At 40.5% G+C, this 21,769-nt stretch overlaps 1 protein-coding gene across 4 annotated transcripts in view; it reads right to left on the bottom strand.

The window, feature by feature from the left end:
- RHEB (Ras homolog, mTORC1 binding) overlaps positions 1-21,769 on the bottom strand; it is a 62,024-nt gene that overhangs the window by 31,253 nt on the left and 9,002 nt on the right. For all 4 annotated transcript variants that reach the window (XM_048837556.2, XM_048837555.2, XM_048837558.2 and 1 more), the window contains exon 2: positions 6,661-6,732. In XM_048837556.2, the coding sequence (XP_048693513.1) occupies positions 6,661-6,732 (72 nt within the window). The remainder of the gene's footprint in view (positions 1-6,660; positions 6,733-21,769) is intronic.

The raw sequence follows: 21,769 nt of genomic DNA, 5'->3' as shown, positions 1-21,769 counted from the left end.
CCTGTCTAAACAGTTGAAATCCTCGTCACTCTTTCTTCCTCAGGGCCCAGCAGGAGCAACACTAATCTAAAGCAACACTACTGCTTGGGAGAAGGAAGAAAAGGGTAACCTCATCATCTTCACTTTCTCCTCAAGCACCGCTGCTCCAACATTAGTCTTATTAAAACACAGAAGGAGTGGAGAAATTTACCAGAACAGCCTTGCTCTTTGTTTTTTATCAATACAATCAGGCTCAGCTGTTTAGAGTTATCTACTTGCCTTGACAGTATAAACATGCAAAAAAAATTAAGGCACGTTAATTGCATCACTGCACACCTCCCAAATCCATTTCAATTCTTACACTGAGAGGTACTTTACCACAGCAAAAAGAAAAGGAGTACTTGTGGCACCTTAGAGACTAACCAATTTATTTGAGCATGAGCTTTCGTGAGCTACAGCTCACTTCATCAGATGTATACCGTGGAAACTGCAGCAGACTTTATATACACACAGAGAATATGAAACAATACCTCCTCCCACCCCACTGTCCTGCTGGTAATAGCTTATCTAAAGTGATCAACAGGTGGGCCATTTCCAGCACAAATCCAGGTTTTCTCACCCTCCACCCCACCACACAAATTCACTCTCCTGCTGGTGCTAGCCCATCCAAAGTGACAACTCTTTACATAATCAAGTCGGGCTATTTCCTGCATAGATCCAGGTTTTCTCACATCCCCCCCACCCCCATACACACACAAACTCACTCTCCTGCTGGTAATAGCTCATCTAAACTGACCACTCTCCAAGTTTAAATCCAAGTTAAACCAGAATATCTGGGGGGGGGGGGGGGTAGGAAAAAACAAGAGGAAACAGGCTGGAGGGAACCTCAACAGGTCATCAAGTACAGCCACCTGTGCTGAGGCAGGACCAAGTAAACCTCCACTATACCTCACAGGTGTTTGTCCAACTTGTTTCTAAAAGCCTCCGATAGTGGGAATTCCACAAGCTCCTTTGGAAGACTATTCCAGAGTTTAGCTATTCTTACAGTTACAAAGTTTTTCCTAATATCCAAGCTACAACTTCCTTGCTGCAGATTAAGCCTATTACTTCTTGTCCTACCTTCAGTGGACATGGAGAACAATTAATCACTGTCCTCTTTATAACAGTCCCTAAAATATTTGAAGGCTGTATCAGGATCCCCTCTCAGTCCTATTTTCTGAGGACAAAACATGCCCAGTTTTATTTAACCTTTTTTCATAGGTCAGTTTTCCTAAACCTTTTATCATTTTTGTTGCTCTCCTCTGGACTCTCTTCAATTTAATCTATATCTTTCTTAAAGTGTGGTGCCCAGAACGGGACAGTACTCCAGCTGAAGCCTCACTAGTGCCAAGTAAAGCCAGACAAGTACCCCACCCCCCGGGCCTTATTTACAACATTCCTGTTAATACATCCCAGAATGATATCAGCCTTTCACACAACTGCATCACATTGACGACTCATTCAATTTGTGATCCACTAACTTCCAGATCTTTTTCCACAGTACTACTATTTCTACCCAATTATTCCCCACATTTTGTAATTGTGCTTTTAATTTTTTCTTAATTGTAGTACTTGGCACTTGTCTTTACTGAATTTCATTTTGTTATTTCAGACCAATTCTTTAATTTGTCACGGTTGTTTTCCTCTGTTTTCCCTATCCTCTGAAGTGCAACCTACCCCCACTTGGTGTCATCTGCTAAATCATATATGCATACTCGCCACTCCATTATCCAAGTCAATAACTGAAATACCAACTAGCACTGTACCAGACCCAGGACTAGGTATAACCTCCCTGTTGGACAGCAAGCCATTGATAACTACTGTGGCTATGGTCTTTCAAGCAGTTACGCATCCATATTCAAGTAATTTCACCTAGACCACATTTCCCCAGTTGCATGATTGTCCCATGGGACTGTCAAAAGCCTTACTAAAAAATAAAGATACATCACATCTACTACTCACCCCCCATCCACCAGGTCAGTAATCTTGTCAAAAAAGTAGGTTGATTTGGCACGACTGGTTCTTGATAAATCCATGCTGGCTATTTCTTATAACCCTATCCTCAAGGTGCATACAAATTGACTGTTGAATAATTTGTTCTAGTATCTTTCCAGGTATTGACATTACACTGACTGGCCCAGGTCCTCTTTGTTCCCCTTTTAAAGACAGGTGTTACGTTTGCCCTTCTCCATTCTTTTGGGACCTCACCTGTCCTCCATGAGTTCTCAAAGATAACTGCTAAAGGTTCCACAATTGCTTCAGCTAGCTTCTTAAGTACCTGAGGATGAATTTCCTCAAGCCCTGCTAACCTGAATACATCTAATGCATCATATTTTCTTTAACTGGTTCTTTCCCTATTTGGACTTGAGTTCCATCCCCCATGTTAATATTAATTGCGTTGGGTATCTGGTTACTATTAACCTTTTTAGTGAAGATTGAAGCAAAACAGGCATTAACATCTCTGCCTTCTTGATGTCATCAGTTATTAGCTCTCTTTCCCCACTGCAGACACCTACACAAAGAAACTATGCTTTCCTTCATCTTTCTCTTGCTCCTAGCGTATTTAAAGAACCTCTTATTGCCTTTTTATGTCTCTTGCTAGGTATAACTCATTTCATGCTTTAGCCTTTCTGATTTTGTCCCTACCTGCTTGTCAATAAAAAGGGAAGAACTCAAGATCTACGCTTACTATGTCAATGGGAGAGAATTTGATAAAAATTTCCTCATTTCCCTGCGACAATGGAGATTTCACACCCACTTCTGGAGCCAAAAATGAGTTCCATATTTTAAAAAGGCAGACTGATGGGATGAATTATGTCTTGTGCCCTAAGAACAGCCTGACTTTATAGTTTGTTATGCAACTTTATTACGAGCTCTCACTAATGAGTATGTGCATTTTCAAAACTAAACTACAGCTCTGTGCCTAAGTAATTCTGCATTTGAATTAAAAGCAAAGTTTGGGAGACATTTTAAAGGCTAGACTCATGAGCACTAAATTTGAATTAACGTAAAAAAAGCTTCAGAAGTTGAACTGTTTTGTATATGGCATTTGGCAAAGGTGAATCGTGCCAAAGTTCTGATACAGGAATGTGTAGTACAAGAATACCCTGTTTAATGTAAAGAAACTGGTAACAGGGTAAGAAGTTACTGCAAACAAAGATATCTAGAGGGCAATAAAAGCTATACTGTTTCTTTAGCTTACATTTCATTTGCTTCTGTGACATTACCGTAGAGATTCTGGCACTGGATTCAGGTCAAACGTTTTACAGTTTGTTACTAAACGTTCTGGAGAAATGCAAACCCTCCCCCAAGCACAGCATTTGAATTCACCCACCACTTTGCCACTATTATTCACTGCAGACCTGAGACTACATCATAGGTTCTGAAGGAACAGAAAAACAGAATTGCTTTCATGTTTCCCACTGTCTTGTGCTTCTCACATAAACAGAAGCATGCAATGAGAGATCTTCAAAATAAGATTTAGTGATTAGAAATGCATATTAAAGAATTTCTATTTTCAAACAATTTAGATAGTAATGCAAATACACTGCCTTAAGAAGTTTAATCAGTAACTGTAGACAAGAGGGCAGAGATTTGAGACACTAGTCTGGTCACAAAAAAAACTGATTTTAGATTTGTCAGTTTTTTTTCTTTTTAACTAGAGCACTAATAAAAGGAAAATCTCTTAACTGAAGCTTTTCTAAGACTCAGTCTACAGCCTTATCTCCAGAGGACAAGACAGATTTACTTCTCTTAAAGGTTTGGGCATTCAGGGCAATAGCAGCAGTCCACTGAATGCTACCGGAGTAAGACCACCACCTTCTCAACATACCATACTTTGAGAGCTTTGCATTTCACACATAGCCTATTAGAGGCTGACACATAGGATACATACTTTAAAGAGAAAAACCTCAAAAAAGCTACCTTCACACTGCAGAAAGGAGGGGGACAGAAGAGAAATTCCTGAAAACGGTTTCTCAGGAGAAAATATTTACAAGGCAAGAACTTCTCTAAAAAGGCATCTTTACTGTTACTGCTGAATTCTGTAAAGTGAACATCAATTAGCGGGCCTTCACATGGCCTCCCAGTTTGAGGTCAACCATGTCATAGCATAGTGAGACTCAGACAGTCCTCTTGATAACAGCATTGTCCATCAAATTGGTGTCAAATAAAACAGCTGGCTGGACTTTAAGGGATTTAATGTGCTCCAAAAAGAACCTTGAAGACCCTTTAATACCTAGCATATAGAGAAAAGATTTAGTGAGTGAGGCTGAGAATGAGGAAAGTATGTTGGCAGTTTCCACAGACTCCTTAAGTCTAAGGAAACATCAAATGACTGACTCCCTAGAACCATATCCAGTGGAAGCTTAGTATGAAGGTGGGTCATGAAGGTCTGAAACTCACTTGGTCCACAAGCCTCTCTCACTGCCACCAGGATAGAGGCCCTCCATGTAAGACTTGAGCTCACATGAACAAAACAGTTGAACAGCTTTCAAGCAGCCTTGTCAGGGCCACAATAACTGACAACCTTCTCTTTTAGTGTGTCAAGCCCCACATGAACCTGATGACAAACTGCAGAGATGGGTCTACCTTTGACTAGTTACACCCTACAGCATCCTGACATAGCTATGGGGAGTTAAGTTCTTTGAGATTAATCTGAAGACTAACTAGTCAAGCAGTTTGTGTGGAGCAAGTAAAGGGGGTTCATGCACACCTGTTTACATTATCCTGCAGTTCTTTTCCCCCTCTTCGAATTGTAGGCCTTTCTGGCAGTTCCCTCCCCTCTTATCGCACCCCCCACCCCAAGGTGCCGGATCACATGAGCCACGTTTTGGAAACACTACACGTATAGATCTGTTAAAAATAAAACTAGTGAGCTGGCTGGAAGGAGATGCAAGGTTCAGAGACAATCTGATACTAACCTGAGTAACTCAAGCCTGATGGGATTGGCTTTGGCTCTCTGCAGAGTTGACTGTGCTACACTGGCCCAGATAGGGTACAGTTATTCAGTTCAAACCTTTCAGCTTTGCTATTAATTTAGCTACCAGAGGGACTAGTGGAAAGGCATAACGGTGCCTCCTTCTCCTAAGTGAAATGGCGAAAACGTCCCTTGCTATTACAGCCTTCTCTAGATTGCACCAGCAGAGGACAAGTCACTTCCTGATCCATTTAATGGGGAAGACACTTGCATGTCTCACCTGGGGAAGATCCAGCTTGCTTCCCAATCCAGAGGGCATTTGTGAATTCAGTCTACAATAGTGTTCTTCTCTACAAAGTACACACTGACTACATATGTTTTGTAGAAAAGCCAACTCCAATGCCTAGAAGGAGTGCCAACACAGTATGCTTGACAGCATTGCTACCAGGTGCTATGATAACAAAAGTCAATTCTCAGGGAGGATAGGTCAACCAACTGCTATTAGCCAAAATGGACAGGGACACAATCCTAGGCCCTGGGTGTTCTTAAGTCTCTGACTGCATGACAAAGGGTGGATCAGTCAGTAATAGCCCTGTTCTATTCATTCCCTCTGAAGCATCTGGCACCGGCCCTGTCGGAAGTCAGGATACTGGTCAAGGTGGACCATCAGTCTTACCCAGTTTGGCCATTCTTATGTTTTTAATTAAAATAAAGCCTATTCTGTGAGATTTTGTTTTTCCATCTTTTATCTTGCCAATTTTCATTGGCCATCTTAATCATGTGGTGGGAGTTTTTCCAAAATAAGTTATTGACAGAGTGACAATTAGCAGAGGCAAGTCTTTAGAAATTTAGGACTTGCCTTCTGTTGGAATAACTATTTTGTTAAGTTTTCAAGTGCAGAGAAACCCTCAATGATTTACGCAGATCTGACTGGAAGGAAAGATTTATGAGAAAAAATATCAGATATGACATCCCTGGATCTCTGCAGAAGAGCTGGAACACAGTAAGTGAAGCACAGATACTGTAAGAGGGTAGCATTTATTATCACCGGGGTAGAATTCAATGGACAGTAAGGACCCTGCTACTGCTGTTTCTAAGGATTAAAAAAGTCAGTCCTGTACTAAGACGCTAAGATGCTAGAATGAGAAACTTGCACAGATGTATCTTTGGAAAAAGACCCCACTTCCCTTGCAGTATTATGCTAGTGCATGGAAATCTGAAAGCGAATGACGAGAAATTAGTGTTTAAACTAAAATTTTCTATTATCCAAATAGAAGTGCAGAGAACAAACAGCATAATTAAAAGCACACTGGATGAATTTTGGGGACTTTTGCACAGATATATTTATCAAGATGTACCAATGAAGTTACAATTCATGAGAGAGTAACATGATTAATGAGTACAATGTTCCTATCGGAAGACAAACACCAGGATATATTTTAAATCAGATTTTAGTATTGTTTTCTTGCATCGCGTGTTTGAAGTCAAACCAGAGATACTATATTGTTCCTTTTGCATATTACAAGTTGTAATATATGCAAAGCAGCTTTCTATCAAACACTGTTCCTCTGTTCAGTGCACTTTAAGGTTCCAGTGTTAAAATGAAAATCCTCATATGGATGATCATTCCATATGAAAAGCCTTTTTTGGGATTATGCAAAAAGACAAATTTAATGTACAGGGAAGCACTTGGAAAGCAGCTTCAATTACCTAAGGATACTTACTGTTTTCTATGGTTGGATCATACGAATCAACAAACTGGCCTTCCACAAACTGAATAGTCAATGAAGATTTCCCTACAAAGGAAGCAAAAAAATATTTATTTAAATCCAAATTTAAAATCCCACTGTACAGAAACATATTCCAATGAGTTAATTAAGCCATTTAGAGCGAGAGTCTGCTACCAGATACAAAGTGATATTACAATAATCAAAGTTTAATGTGTTTTATGAAATAAGCATACAAACCTGTGGTGGCTTAAACCCTGGCTACAATTGGCTACTGAACCTTGTTACTGAAATAGTTCAATAGCCAGTTCAATAGCTAGGTTCTCAATCAGTACCAAAAATGATGTAAGAACTAGCACAGACCGGTCTGACAAGCGGTTTTCAGCAAGGGTTCTGTTTCCTAGCATAGTCAGAGCACCCACTCCAGTTTGTAGTATAGGAAACCAATTTCTGTTCCAAGTGGTGTTGATTAACATGTACTAAGATGCAAGTACCCACAAGACAACGTGGCATTTTCATACTTAATTATAAGGACAAGAGCTATGCAAGAGAAAACAGGAACTTTACATTAAGAAAAAAGGGAAGAGAGCAAGATGCTAAATAATGGCAATAATAAAAAGAAAAGGAGTACTTGTGGCACCTTAGAGACTAACCAATGTATTTGAGCATAAGCTTTCGTGACCTACAGCTCACTTCATCGGATGCATACTGTGGATGCATACTTTCCACAGTATGCATCCGATGAAGTGAGCTGTAGCTCACGAAAGCTTATGCTCAAATACATTGGTTAGTCTCTAAGGTGCCACAAGTACTCCTTTTCTTTTTGCGAATACAGACTAACATGGCTGTTACTCTGAAAAAATGGCAATAATGAAAATCATTTCAGTATCAGGATTAAAGACTGTGTTCCACACAAAAGTTTAAGGGCAAAGTCAGTCACCTCACTTATGCAGGCATTCTATCACCTATACAATATTGGGCATGGTGAAGAGTTACATTTACCAGTTTGGAACACTAGAGAATGGCTGTGCCAAATCAGGTGATTGCATTTTTATTAAAATGCATTCATCCAATCTGTAGTAGTTTAAAGAATAAAACCACTATACTATAGTTAAAACCCTCTTAATTGTTTCACTCTAAGAGGCATTTAACCCTCTGCCCTCATCAGAAAAAGTTATGACTACATTAGGATCCAGATTTGTCTTTCAAGTCATAACAGTGAGAAACTGAGAATTTCACATCCCTCATTAACCTCGATTAAGAACAACTGGTCTCCACACATTTTATGATTAATCCAGGGGCCTGTAATTTAAAAACAGTTATATGTCCAGCCCTTGTGGTTCTGCAAAATTATACTGTTAAACTGATGCAAGAATGTCTACCCAATTCTGAAAACAGTTTGAAATCATTGAGAAGTATGACCTGCCCTATTCATCTCAATAGTATGACAAAGACTAAGAAGAATACATTTAAGATCCTGCTAACATTTAGCTGGTTTTAAAAGTCATGGTTAAGCTGTAAAGCTCAGTAGCAAATAATTCAATTTGTGTCTACCCATCAACTTTTCTGTCATCACAACCATATTTGTGTGCTTCCACCTCGAGAAGACAAGCATTCAGAGCACAATGAGGGGCAGTGCACCCCAGTATGTCCTACTTCAAAGAGCTGGAAAGGAGAAACTGGCCAACCAATTTCACAAAGATAACTAGGGTCCCGGATGCACTGCAAAAAAGTCCACGTTATAGGAAGACAAATGAGCCAGACTAGGCCTCTGGCAGGGGTGAATCACTGTTGGCCGCTACAATAAGCCATATGACATTGACAAGCAATATCCAGAGAGTTTCTGCACTACAGAAATTGGAGAACCATTTGACAATCGTCCCAAACACTCCTTGTTCCCTGTAAGACTTCCTCAAAAGTTGGAGGGCAGCATTCATAATTGGCAGCGAATGGCATGGAACAACTATGAGAGGGCCCAGTTCAGGTTCTGTGCTGCACCTACTTCCCTCAAGTGTTAGAGAAGTTCTAGTATCACACTAAAGAGCTGAGAGAAAACTGCACCAATTAGGGTTGTTGGTTTTTTTAAATTTTTTTATTTTTTTATTTCAACTTAGCAGTATATATATTTATCAAGTGTACTTAAAAACAAAAGCTAAAAAGTCTTTTCACAGGCCAAGACAAAGTTCAAGGGTCTATTTCCCATTCAACAGCTAATCCTACCTAAAGCTATGAAGGAAATACTGATTAAGTATTAGAACAGTCATCAACTCTTATATGGGAGGGGCATCTTGATCTTAGGTCTTTGCAAATCAAAGCCTTGCAAATCCACCATTAGACAGGTGACTTCAAAAGCTGAATTTTGTCAGAGTAAATTAAAATGAAGTGATTCACATGGCAATAATTTAAGATGAAACTTGGGCAACTACTGAAGATTGGACTTGTTTTGTCCAGTGACATCTTAACTAGAGGCTAAGGGAACTTGTCTGCCCTCAGGAGGGATTCTGCTAACTGCTCATATTTACCAGGATTCTCAAGCTCTCAGTATTCTGAGCAATATTTTCCCCAGTATTCGTTTCCATGCACCACAACACACTTCTTTTCAGAGATTACCGGATGTTGCCTGATTTGATAAAGGCTGTTTCAGAAAGGCACAGCATATGTTCTCCCATCCCCAGGCACAAGTTTATCACCTCAACCCTACCAGAACCAGGTGTTCGAGCAGTGCAGCGTGCTACAAGATGGGAAGCTTGGTCATCTGATTACAGACTCTAGATGATGTTTTGTTTCACCATCATGCAATCTGTGTGATTTAGACAGTACTTTTAAGCAGAGAGATTGCCATCATTTTACTATTGTGAAGCAAGCATTTGGAAGCACCGTTGAACTTACAGCACCATTTCCATTGCAGTGACTCCTCTACATGCAGGAATTTGCCAGATCCTATTTCACGATATGTTTACCAACACACTGCAACATAATCCCACAAAGATTGCTAAATGTTAGATATTTTTGGACCTGGACAATAGCTTTTTTTTGCTCCTTTGTAACCTATGTTAGCATATTGGAGAAAGACACTTCCAAACAGTGAATAGTCGACAAAATAAATCTTTAGGAAACTAATCTATTGGATAATACTGAGTAATCCCTTGGCACTGGGTACATTTCTACACAATGGTGAGAGCAAGATTCAAGAACTTTAATTGATAGACACTACAAAGATTAACAGGCTTATAAGGTTCATTTTTAAAAAAGAGTTTACAGGAAAAAAGTTGTTTGTGACCGAGACTAAAGAACAGTTTAAGACTATGCCATAATTATACTTTGCTGTCTAAACATCAGTTTATATGCATGTTTTCTCAAGTCTTCCTACAGACTAGAGGACAAAATCCAGAAGTGATCAGTCTGAATTCATTCTTCACCAGACTCACAGAAGAAGTGGGCTATGAGGCTCTTGACCCAGTTTCCCCAGTATTAACGTGACTAGTTTCATAGAATATCAGGGTTGGAAGGGACCTCAGGAGGTCTTCTAGTCCAACCCCCTGCTCAAAGTAGGACCAATCCCCAATTTTTGCCCCCGATCCCTAAATGGCTCCCTCAAGGATTGAACTCACAACCCTGGGTTTAGCAGGCCAATGCTCAAACCACTGAGCGCTATCAAAATTGTTTCAGTAGAATGGAGTATTCTGAAAAGGGGTCTCAGGTCCCATTAACAACCAGAAGGAAAGATCTTAGCTAAGCTAAGAGGCAGGAACAGAGCACTTGTTGTCTTAATGCCATATTAAGCTATTAGATTAGTGCTGTCAAGACCTAATTTCTCAAAGAGACTACATTTGAGCCAAAAGAAGAGATGCTACAAGAGGTGTGGCACTTCAGGGCCTTCCAGTTAAGAAATAGCCTGTATGCATCATAAGCTTGCTGTTTGTGAGGCAAAATAAGCCTGTATGCAGCTCAGCTGTAGCCATCTCCTCACTACTTCCAGGAAGTCACACCAGTTTACTCAAGCTATAAAAATAAGCCACTGTATCATCCAAGAAGTCATATGGGAACTTCTAAAGAAAAGAGTTCAGGCTAAATCAAGCATTATGTCCTACAACAACCAACTTAAGAATAAAAACAGATCTTCAGCTCACACATTTAACATGAAATGATATTATATACAGGAAGCAGTATTTTAAGTGACCACTCGAGGGAGTAGAAATAGCTCAACTGAGGTTGCATCCAAATGAAGATGTAGCAGAGTTATACTAAAATACACCTGGAATACTTCAGTATTTTCAGATAGGATGCTCAAATGTAGTATTACGTAGATTAGACATACATATATGCAGTAGGCTTGGAAATCAGATGGACCTTCGCTTGGCTCAGTATGGCACACCTTTGAATAGTTCTCTTTGCTGTATAGCATAGCATACTGAAGTAGTATTCTTGAAGCCATTCAAAACTGCAAAGAGCCAGGAACTCCACAGACAAAGCCAACATGCTTGGTTTTAGAGAAGAGTTGGTCAACTGCAGGAACAGGCAGTATGACATTGATCAGTTAAGGGCATCTGCAAAAATTCAGCTCTTATCTGGAATAACTACTTTTGAAAATGAGGAAGGAAAGATCATACAGCTTTTCTAATGCAACTGAAAATTTTGCCTACAACAGCACTGTCAGTATGACCATCTTGGCCAAGAAATACTGAGCATATAAAATAACTAGGTGGATGCACATTTAAAAAGGAGAGTTAAGATTTCTAAGAATAGAAGACAATGCTAAAATTTAATGGTCACCTGTATTACAAAAATCTACTTGAATTATTTCCCTCTCTTCCCTCAGAAAGGGTACCAAAGAGAAAACAGATAGGAAGAACCAAAAAACTCAATAGTTGTGTTCCACACTACTCCTCCCAAAACCTTGCAAATGCAAAAAACTAAATGTGTGATGAGAACCCATTTGATAATTATTCTTGCTCAGTGCTCTAGAGAATGTTACACAGGGATAATGGCCAAATGTAAGATTGGATAGAATTTCCCCTCTGGAATATTATGAGTGTATGTAAGTATGGAGCACTATATAGTTAATCAAAGCAGACTTTTGAAGATTTTTTTTTTAAGTTAGGCTCCTAGATCATTAACTTTTGACACACTATTTCAGAAGTCTCAGTGCTTGTAGAGAAGACTAATAGTCCATGCAGATAATGGCTCTTCAGGGTTAGCCTTCCTGGAATCATAGGCTTGTTACAGGTGTTTGACTGTATTAAACAGGCTAGTACATTGAGTCTTTTTTATGTACTGGAGAAGTTCTTCATCAAGACTATTGTGATCTGTCCATCAAATCCTGAAATTGTCTGAGCTAACCCTTAGCTCTATCCTGGTGGGAACGCTTGATTGGTAGATCCAGCAAAGATATGTTCTGCTGGTAGTAGGATACTCTGATGGACTGGAGAGATTTCTGGTGTCACTAGCCAGTTAGCAGCTTTTAAGTGTCCTGTGTAAGTCTTCAGCTACTTTGGTACACAGCCACAGGTCATCTCTTTAGCTGGTGGTTAGAGCCATAAGCAACCAAATAAAATGAATACCATATGACTTGGTTCTTCAAGATGTGTTGTCCATATGTATTCCGCAACGTACCCTTCTTTCCTGCTAAAATGGAGTGTAACACCTGAATTCTGGAAAAAGAGTGGTGTCATGAAATATATAAACATATCTTGAAGAACCACACTTACTGTAAGGTAACCTTTTTCTTCAAGTAATTGTCCATGTGTTCCACTCTTGGTGACTTGAAAGCAATGAACTGAAAGGAGGTGGGTGCTCAAAGCTTATCTATATAATAATTGCAAGAAAGCCCTGCCAAAGTGCGCACCTGACTTTGGTGCTTCTACAAGGGAACTATTTTGCAACCATACATACCAGTCCCCAGATAGTTACTCTAAATATTTCAGAGATGGGAACACTTCTGAAAGAAGCCACAGAATCGGCCTGTACTCTAGTAGAGATTCTAATCTAGCTAGAACATTGGTTCCCAAACTTTTCAGCATCATGCACCCTTTTTAATTTTCAAAAAACCCTCATGCCCCCCACCTCTCCTTTACCATCATCCATCCCTTTTAACAAATTGAATTCATAAATTTAAAATAAGTACAAACAAATGTGTGTCAAGAAAAAATAAAAATGTAATTTAGAATAAATAGCAAACAAAACGAATTTAATATGAAGGATGATGCTGCATTTTTTTCGCAGTTGGGAAATCCTAGGTTTGAAAGATGAAAAAGTGTGCAACACAAATAGTTTGACATCCAAGTTGATTCCTTTGTTTCGTTTTTATTATGACTAAACTTGAGAAGTTCTCTCACAGAGGTACGTCAACGAAAATGGAAGAATACGTAGCGCTTCTTCTCCAACTTTTGGAAAATTGGGAAATATTTTATCCAAAATTCCTCCAGGCTTAAGTTTCCAAAAATATCTTTTGCACTTGAATCTTATTTCATTTCAAGTGCTTGTTCTTGCAATACTTCAACGTTGATGTCTATTCGTTGCCAGAACGGATTACATGTTAGCTTATGAATGGGGTTGGCAGAAAAGTTGTCTGGAAAATAGCCGATGAATTTGTCGGCAAGGTAGTCCAGATGAAACAATTTTGTTCTTCGCATCCTCTTTACAAAGTTCTTCAAAACCTTCATTTTCAGCGAGTGGTGAAAATGTTGGAAAAGACGAAGAGTTAAGCGTCTGAGCTTGCGTTTGCCGTTTCCAAAGCTTGATTTTGCCGTAAAACACTTTGATGGCATCGTGGTGTGCTGGAATGTTTGCAGAGTTGTTTCCTTGAAGCTTCAAACTGAGATTGTTCCAAGATTCAAAGAATGTCCACAAGATATGCCAGTGAAAGTTGAAACGTTTGGTCCATAAACGCATGATATAACTTTTTTTCTGTTGCTTGAGGAAAATTTCCACTTAGTCTTTCAGTTCGAATAATCTCGAAAGCATGTTCCCTTTGGAAAGCCATAGTGCCTCCTTGTGAAACAAAAGAATTTTGATCCGTTCCCAAATCCGAGCAAAGAGCTGCAAAAAGTTCTGTATTTAAAGCGCTGTTCTTCACAAAATTGACAACTTTGATGGCCAAATTCAACGAGTCATGTAGGTCATCCGGAAGGATTTTAGCAGCCAAAACTTGTCCATGTATGAAGCAGTGAGTTGTGGTTACGGCTGGATTTTTCTTCCTTTCACTAATGTCACAAATCCAGAGCCAAGCATCGCTGGAGCACCGTCTGGTGCATACACCAACCAGTTTTTCCCATGAAAGTCCATTTTCTTAAAAAAAAAAAAAAAAAAGTCAGAAACTTTTTATAGCAGAAGCCTTTGATGTGGTGATCAATTCCTTCGAAAAAAAGCAGTTCTTTCACAATTCCATCATTAATGAATCAAACGTAGACGAGCAACTGACAGCATTGTGCTACATCAGTGGTATCGTCGCACTGAATTGTGAAAAAAGGAGACGCTTTCACTGCCTCCATGACTTAAAGTTTTAAATCTTTCGCCATGTCAATGAGACGTTTCACAGAAATCTCAAAGCGAAATTTCCCATTTTTTCCCCTTGCTTTCAGCACCAAGCACAATACCAGCTGCTTTCAACAAGCAAGGCTTCACAAGAGTTTTTCCTATTATGTGCGCTTTCTTGGCTTTAGCAATGAGCAATGACAGTTCACAAGATGCTTCTACCACTTTGGCCGATGCTTGATGAAAAACCTCCAGTAGTGTCCAGCATCATGCGTTTTAATTTTGAAGTTTAGCAGCAAAAAACTCTTTTGGTTTGTCTTTCAAAGCACTGTAGTTCTTTATCAAGTGTCGCTCAAGACGAGTAGGTCTCAGGCATCATTGCTGAGAACTGCGTGGCACACTATACATTGAGGATAATCGATCCCATTTTCCCCCCCATGATGGTGAAACCATACTTAATGTAGTCTTCATCGTACTTCCTTTTCTTAATCATATCCATAATATAATTAAAAAATTATAATTAAAAATTAAAAAAAACTATAAAAATAATTTTCCTGATTCGTGAACAGATGCAAGTTAATCTGACAGGTTTCAGAGTGGTAGCCGTGTTAGTGTGTATCAGCAAAAACAAAGAGGAGTACTTGTGGCACCTTAGAGCAGTGGCTCTCAATCTTTTTTACTGGTGATCCCTTTCACACAGCAAGCCTCTGAGTGCGACCCCCCCCTTAAAAATTAAAAACACTTTTTAATATATTTAACACCATTATAAATGCTGGAGGCAAAGCAGGGTTTGGGGTGATCCCCCATGTAATAACCTTGTGATCCACTGAGGGGTCCCAACCCCCAGTTTGAGAACCCCTGCTTTAGAGTCTAACAAATTTATTTAGGCATAAACTTTCATGGGCTAGAACCCACTTCATCAGATGCACGGATTGGAAAATTCAGGAGCAGGTATAAATACATGAAAAGACGTGAGTTGCCTTACCAAGTGTGAGGTCAGTCTAACAAGACAGTTCAATTGACAGCAGGATACCAAGGGAGCAAAAATAACTTCTGAAGTGATAATGAGAACAGCCCATTTCAGACAGTTGACAAGGAGAGAGTAACAAGTAGGGGGAAATTAATATGGGGGAAGTTAGGTTCAGGTTTTGTAATGACCCAACCACTCCCAGTCTTTATTCAGGCCTAATCCGATGGTGTCCAGTTTGCAAATTAAATTCCAGTTCTGCAGTTTCACGTCTGAGTCTGTTTTTGAAGGTTTTTTTTGTTGAAGAATTGCCACTTTTAGGTCTGTTATTGGAGTGACCAGGGAGATTGAAGTGTTCTCCTACTGGTTTTTGAATGTCATGATTCCTGATGTCAGATGTGTGTCCATTTATTCTTTTACGTAGAGACTGTCCGGTTTGGCCAATGTACATGGCAGAGGAGCATTGCTGGCACATGATGGCATATATCACATTGGTAGATGTGCGGGTGAATGAGCCCCTGATGGTGTGGCTGATGTGGTTAGGTCCTATGATGGTGTCTCTTCAATAAATATGTGGACAGAGCTGGCACCGGGGTTTGTTGCAGGGTTTGGTTCCTGGGTTGGTGTTTTTGTTGCATGGTGTGTAGTTGCTGGTAAGTATTTGCTTCAGGTTGGGGGGCTGTCTGTAAGCAAGGACAGGCCTGTTCCCCAAGGTCTGTGAGTGAGGGACTGTCCTTCAGGATAGGTTGTAGATCCTTGATGATGCGCTGGAGAGGTTTTAGTTGGGGGCTGAAGGTGATGGCTAGTTGCGTTCTGTTACTTTCTTTGTTGGGCCTGTCTTGTAGTAGGTGACTTCTGGGTACCTGTCTCGCTCTGTCAATCTGTTTCTTCACTTCACCAGGTGGATATTGTAGTTTTAAGAATGCTTGATAGAGATCTTGTAGGTGTTTGTCTTTGTCTGAGGGATTGGAGCAAATGCAGTTGTATCTTAGAGCCTGGCTGTAGATAATGGATCGTGTGATGTGGTCTGGATGAAAGCTGGAGGCATGTAGGTAAGTATAGCGGTCAGTAGGTTTCCAGTATAGGGTGGGGTTTATGTGACCATCGCTTATTAGCACCGTTCTGTCCAGGAAGTGGATCTCTTGTGTGGACTGGTCCAGGCTGAGGTTGATGGTGGGGTGGAAATTGTTGAAATCATGGTGGAATTCCTCAAGGGCTTCTTTTCCATGGGTCCAGATGTCGAAGATGTCATCAATGTAATGCAAGTAGAGTACGGGCGTAAGGGGACAAGAGCTGAGGAAGCGGTGCTCTAAGTCAGCCATAAAAAAGTTGGCATGCTGTGGGGCCATGCAGGTACCCATAGCAGTCCCACTGACTTGAAGGTATACATTGTCTCCAAATCTGAAATAGTTGTGGGTGAGGACAAAGTCAAAGTTCAGCCACCCAGTCTGTCGTAATGGTACCCATCAGGAATAGCATCCCCGACACCATCATGAGCCGGTCTTGCATGGTGAGTGGTGGAGGTAACCACTCCCACGATAGAAAAGTCTCAAACACTCTCGTGAGCGAGCTAGGAAGTTTTAAAAAGTTCCATTGCTTTCTACATCATTCTCCGGCCTCCCCACCGACCAAAACGGTACTCCTGCACGTCGAAAAGCAAAAAAGTAAAAAATATTTGCATTTCGTGCTTTGAAATTTGAAAACATTACAGTTATATATTTTTATTTATAGTTGTATTTTTATTATTATACTTTGTTATACCTTTATTCTTGTCTACTTATATTCATCATAAAAAACAAGTAGTTAAATAATATAGGCCTGTAATAAGACAATTTTATGAATTATGTATACAGAATATGTATAATTTATTGTCTGTTGGTCTATTAACTAGTTACATTGATGGTTTTTTTTGTTATGAAAATTTCACTGCCTCGTGCTCCCCCTGGAATTTCTTCACGCCCCCCAGTTTGGGAACCGATGAGCTAGATACTAACTGCTTGATACAATCTGAAAACAATTTTGATACTGTTTGGGATGATGTAAGCTTGTCTCTTCAGTCACTCTGAAAATGGCAAATAAACGGAGGCTGAGTGTCTTGGATGTCCTTAGAGCCCTCTCTTTCTGCCTGAATAGAAGTGTGAAGTCTCCCTTCCCTTTGGCAGGAATGGGGCTTAGGAAAGAATACTAGTAAGGATATCATTTGATTTAAGTGGAAAACAGAAGTAACCTAGGGAAGAAACTTTGGATATGGTCAAGTGCTAATCTTTGTGGAAGACAACATATGATGGGTCCACCCTAAGCACCTGTAACTCACCTACTTTGAGGGCTGAAGTGACCACCACGATGCAAGGGGAGAGGCTATGATCCTGAAGGGGCTCAACAGAAAGACCCCTGGCCAGGACTGCATGGAGTAATAGGATGACGAGCCCTTGACCACATTGGAGTCCATCCTGCTGATAAATGGCCTCTGCTAGGGCTCATTCTCCTTCTCATCAGAGGCCTGGCTGGGGGTCTCTAGTCTGCCCTGCCAGGACCACAGCCTTCATCCCCGTCACCCCCACCCCCTTGCATCTGCAGGGATTGGTTATCATGAGCCCTGCAGCAGCGCAGAGAGCCCTCTGCAACTCCACTGTCCTAAATTCACTCCTGCTCCCTCACCAGCTGATAGCCCCCACACTATCCCTGGGCAGGAGCCATTCAGTAGCAGAGTGGCATGTCCTGCAGCAAGGGGCTCATTCTCAACATCGTCCCGGTAGGATCAGGACACCTTCAGGCGAGGACAGCCATCCAGCTGGGCCAGGATCACTCAGGGGGAACAAGTAATCATGTTGCAAAAAGGGTTACAGTGGCCACCAAACAGTGAGATCTGAAGGACTAAATACCACAGTGCTTTGGGGTCAGTGTTCAAGAAGAGCATGAATGCAATTACATATATGGCAGGGACTCAACTGCACTAGTACAGTAAGAGGGGCAAGTCTGCTTATGGCAGAAACGGGTCATAAAAGAAAAGTCCTAGTAAATTCCCTGACGAATTCAAAACAGTGGAAGTCTGGAAAGGGAGCAAAAGATAGTTTGTGCTGCAAAGTCTGTAGAACAGAAGTCTCTAGAAAGGCAAATCTATCATCAAACACTGGAAATTAAAATAAAGCCAAGCAATGATAGGCCAGGCTACAACAGAAGCCTGTATGGAAAGAATGAAACAAAAGGAAGAAAAAAGCTGTGTATTTGCAGCACACTCTGGTACATGTATTGTGCTTTGAGGCGATTCCAACGAATGCTGTCCATGGTTTGAACTTTTATTAGCTCTGTTTCAGAAGCATGTACCAGCAGCGCACACTTGTCCAGAACATCAGCAGCTGGGGGGAGGGGACTGCGCACACACACAGCCGAATTTTTTTTTTTGCTCACCACCAAGCTGTAATTAGGGCTCTTTTGAATGGTGAGAAGTTCTGTTTAGTAAACAGTGAAACCCCAGAGCTTTCTAGACAGCCATCAATGAATGTCCTTGCAGCATTCAACAATGACAAAATGTGTCAATCAAATACTATTTGCTGAAATCCTTTATTGTTCTTCAGTGCAATGCAGGGATCATTTTGATTTGGGTTCAAGATGTGCTGCAAGAGTACAGCCAAACGTAGGAGAAAAAACATGTCAGTCAACACTGACTACATGATGCACAGGCAATGCTTTGTAAAGGACTTGAAAGAAATGTATTCACACCTGCTGCATATAATAGCTCATCTTAATTAGCCTCTTACTCCACTTTTTCATGTTCTCTGTATGTATGTGTGTTTATCTATCTATCTTCTTACTATATGTTCCATTCTATGCATCCGATGAAGTGGGCTATAGCCCACGAAATCTTATGCTCAAATAAATTTGTTAGTCTCTAAGAAAAGGAGTACTTGTGGCACCTTAGAGACTAACCAATTTATTTGAGCATGAGCTTTCGTGAGCTACAGCTCACTTCATCAGATGCATACCGTGGAAACTGCAGCAGACTTTATATATACACAGAGAATATGAAACAATACCTCCTCCCACCCCACTGTCCTGCTGGTAATAGCTCATCTAAAGTGATCATCAGGTGGGCCATTTCCAGCACAAATCCAGGTTTTCTCACCCTCCACCCCCCCACACAAATTCACTCTCCTGCTGGTGCTAGCCCATCCAAAGTGACAACTCTTTACATAATCAAGTCGGGCTATTTCCTGCATAGATCCAGGTTTTCTCACATCCCCCCCACCCCCATACACACACAAACTCACTCTCCTGCTGGTAATAGCTCATCTAAACTGACCACTCTCCAAGTTTAAATCCAAGTTAAACCAGAACATCTGGGGGGGGGTAGGAAAAAACAAGAGGAAACAGGCTACCTTGCATAATGACTTAGCCACTCCCAGTCTCTATTTAAGCCTAAATTAATAGTATCCAATTTGCAAATGAATTCCAATTCAGCAGTTTCTCGCTGGAGTCTGGATTTGAAGTTTTTTTGTTTTAAGATAGCGACCTTCATGTCTGTGATTGCGTGACCAGAGAGATTGAAGTGTTCTCCGACTGGTTTATGAATGTTATAATTCATACAATTCACGGTATGCATCTGATGAAGTGAGCTGTAGCTCACGAAAGCTCATGCTCAAATAAATTGGTTAGTCTCTAAGGTGCCACAAGTACTCCTTTTCTTTTTGCGGATACAGACTAACATGGCTGCTACTCTGAAACATTCCATGCATTGTGCATCTTTTCTCATGCAGCCATTGATCATGCAATCAAAACTGATGCATTCTGCATCAATGAATTTGTGGTACATTTTAATATACCAATAGGCAAAGGTGAGTGCTTTTTAAGTCTGGACAAGCAACAACATGAGCCCACTGCGTTGGTGGCTACTCCTTCGCATTGTGCTATTGCGCTGTTTTTTCTAGCTTGAAGCAGCAAAATTCATTCACTCGTATTGGGACAGTTTAACAGACTCATTAAAGATGCATTCACCCCAAAGAAGGCAATGAAATTAGACTGTCACGGACAAAGAAAACTAGCAGGAACACTATTGCAAGTTATGTTTTCCTTGTGTATCCATCAGGTTTATTTGCAAATGGAAACAAAGGTACCCTTGATACACTGCACTGACACATGTTTGACAGCAATTTATAAGTTGCAGCTGAGGCAGATAATGCCTTAAAAAAGCAGAACTCAAGTCAATGGGCTCCAAAAGGCAATTCCTTCCATATGCAATGCATATTTTTGCATCAGATTTTCAAAGCAAACCAAAGGCAACCATATCCACAATGTACCTGACAGACTATAGTTCAGGATCTTTTTTTGTCAACTGTAAACTGTTTGATCTATTTGTCAAGGCTCAGATGTCATGCAATTTAAGTGACTATAAAAAAAAACAGGTTTCAGAGTAGCAGCTGTGTTAGTCTGTATTTGCAAAAAGGAGGACTTGTGGCACTTTAGAGACTAACAAATTTATTTGAGCATAAGCTTTTGAGAGCTACAGCTCACTGTGTATTTTCCCATTGCCAGACAGAAGTTCAAGCATGATTCTGACTTGCACATGATGCGTGGAGAGTCCTGCGATGACAGCGTACCCAGATTTCAGTACTGGAATAGTGAAACCGAGTCATTGTCTATCATGTCTAGTGTGGCATTACGTGCACTTGCAGTGCCAGTAACTTCTTACAGACACTGATCACCCAGTCTGTTCAGAAAAGGTCAAGATAAACATTGCATGGGTCTCTCTATAGTCTGCCCTGGGCAGCTCAACATTTTGTATTGCAATAAGGACATACATTCCAATATGGAGAGCTTTCAAAATCCAGAGTTATCTGCTAGTAACAAATAATTATACATTCCAACACCTGTAACAAGAGGCCCGGGTTTGGTTTTTTTGCTCAAGCCTCCTTAGCTCTGGGAACTGAAGACTATGGGCAAAATTCTGTGATTTAGACTTTTGAATTAAGCTTGTCACAGGAATAAACTTTTTGAATCTCAACACTGCTGTCACTGTCTGACACCCCCCCACCTTTGTTTTCCGCAATATAAAAATTAAAATCTAAAACCCCTTGATTTTTTCCTACTGAGGAAACTGAACTCGATAAAAAATAAATGCTTAAAACAAAACCAAAAGACATTTTCATTCAAACTAAAAGTTAACAATTTAACTCTGCCAACCTATTGATAAGCTAAACAAATTGAGCTCTAAGTGATACTACCCTTGGCTGCTAGTTGGAACTGCTCATGGTGTAAGGAGGAACTAAGAGACAGCTGCCCCACTCCACCCCCTTTGGGACCTGCTGACAAAGATACAATAGGAAGAATTCACACTAGAAGTAGAATATGTAGTGATAATCACGGAAAGAACCCATATTCTCGTTATGAGTCAGCTAATTTTGTCAGATACTGGATGTGCTGTAAGAACTCTGAGTTGCCACCTGTGAGTTACTCATGTTCTGTCAGGCAAGCTGGAAAAGACTGGGGTTGCCTTCTGCTGCAAGCTAGTGCCTGACTAAAGGAAGGCATGGTGCCAACTTCTCTTAAACAAGCACCTATTAGTAACTATTGCCTCTTATGCAAGTCTATTAGGGGTCATCACCCAGGCTCTGAATTTCCTTGGATCCATACCACTCATGTGAAGTCTGGGCACATATAATAAGGAGACAG

The sequence above is a fragment of the Caretta caretta genome, chromosome 2 (genome assembly GCF_965140235.1).
Source record: "Caretta caretta isolate rCarCar2 chromosome 2, rCarCar1.hap1, whole genome shotgun sequence".
In the NCBI taxonomy this organism is placed as follows: Eukaryota; Metazoa; Chordata; order Testudines; family Cheloniidae; genus Caretta; species Caretta caretta.
This window is presented reverse-complemented; position numbering and strand designations above follow the sequence as displayed.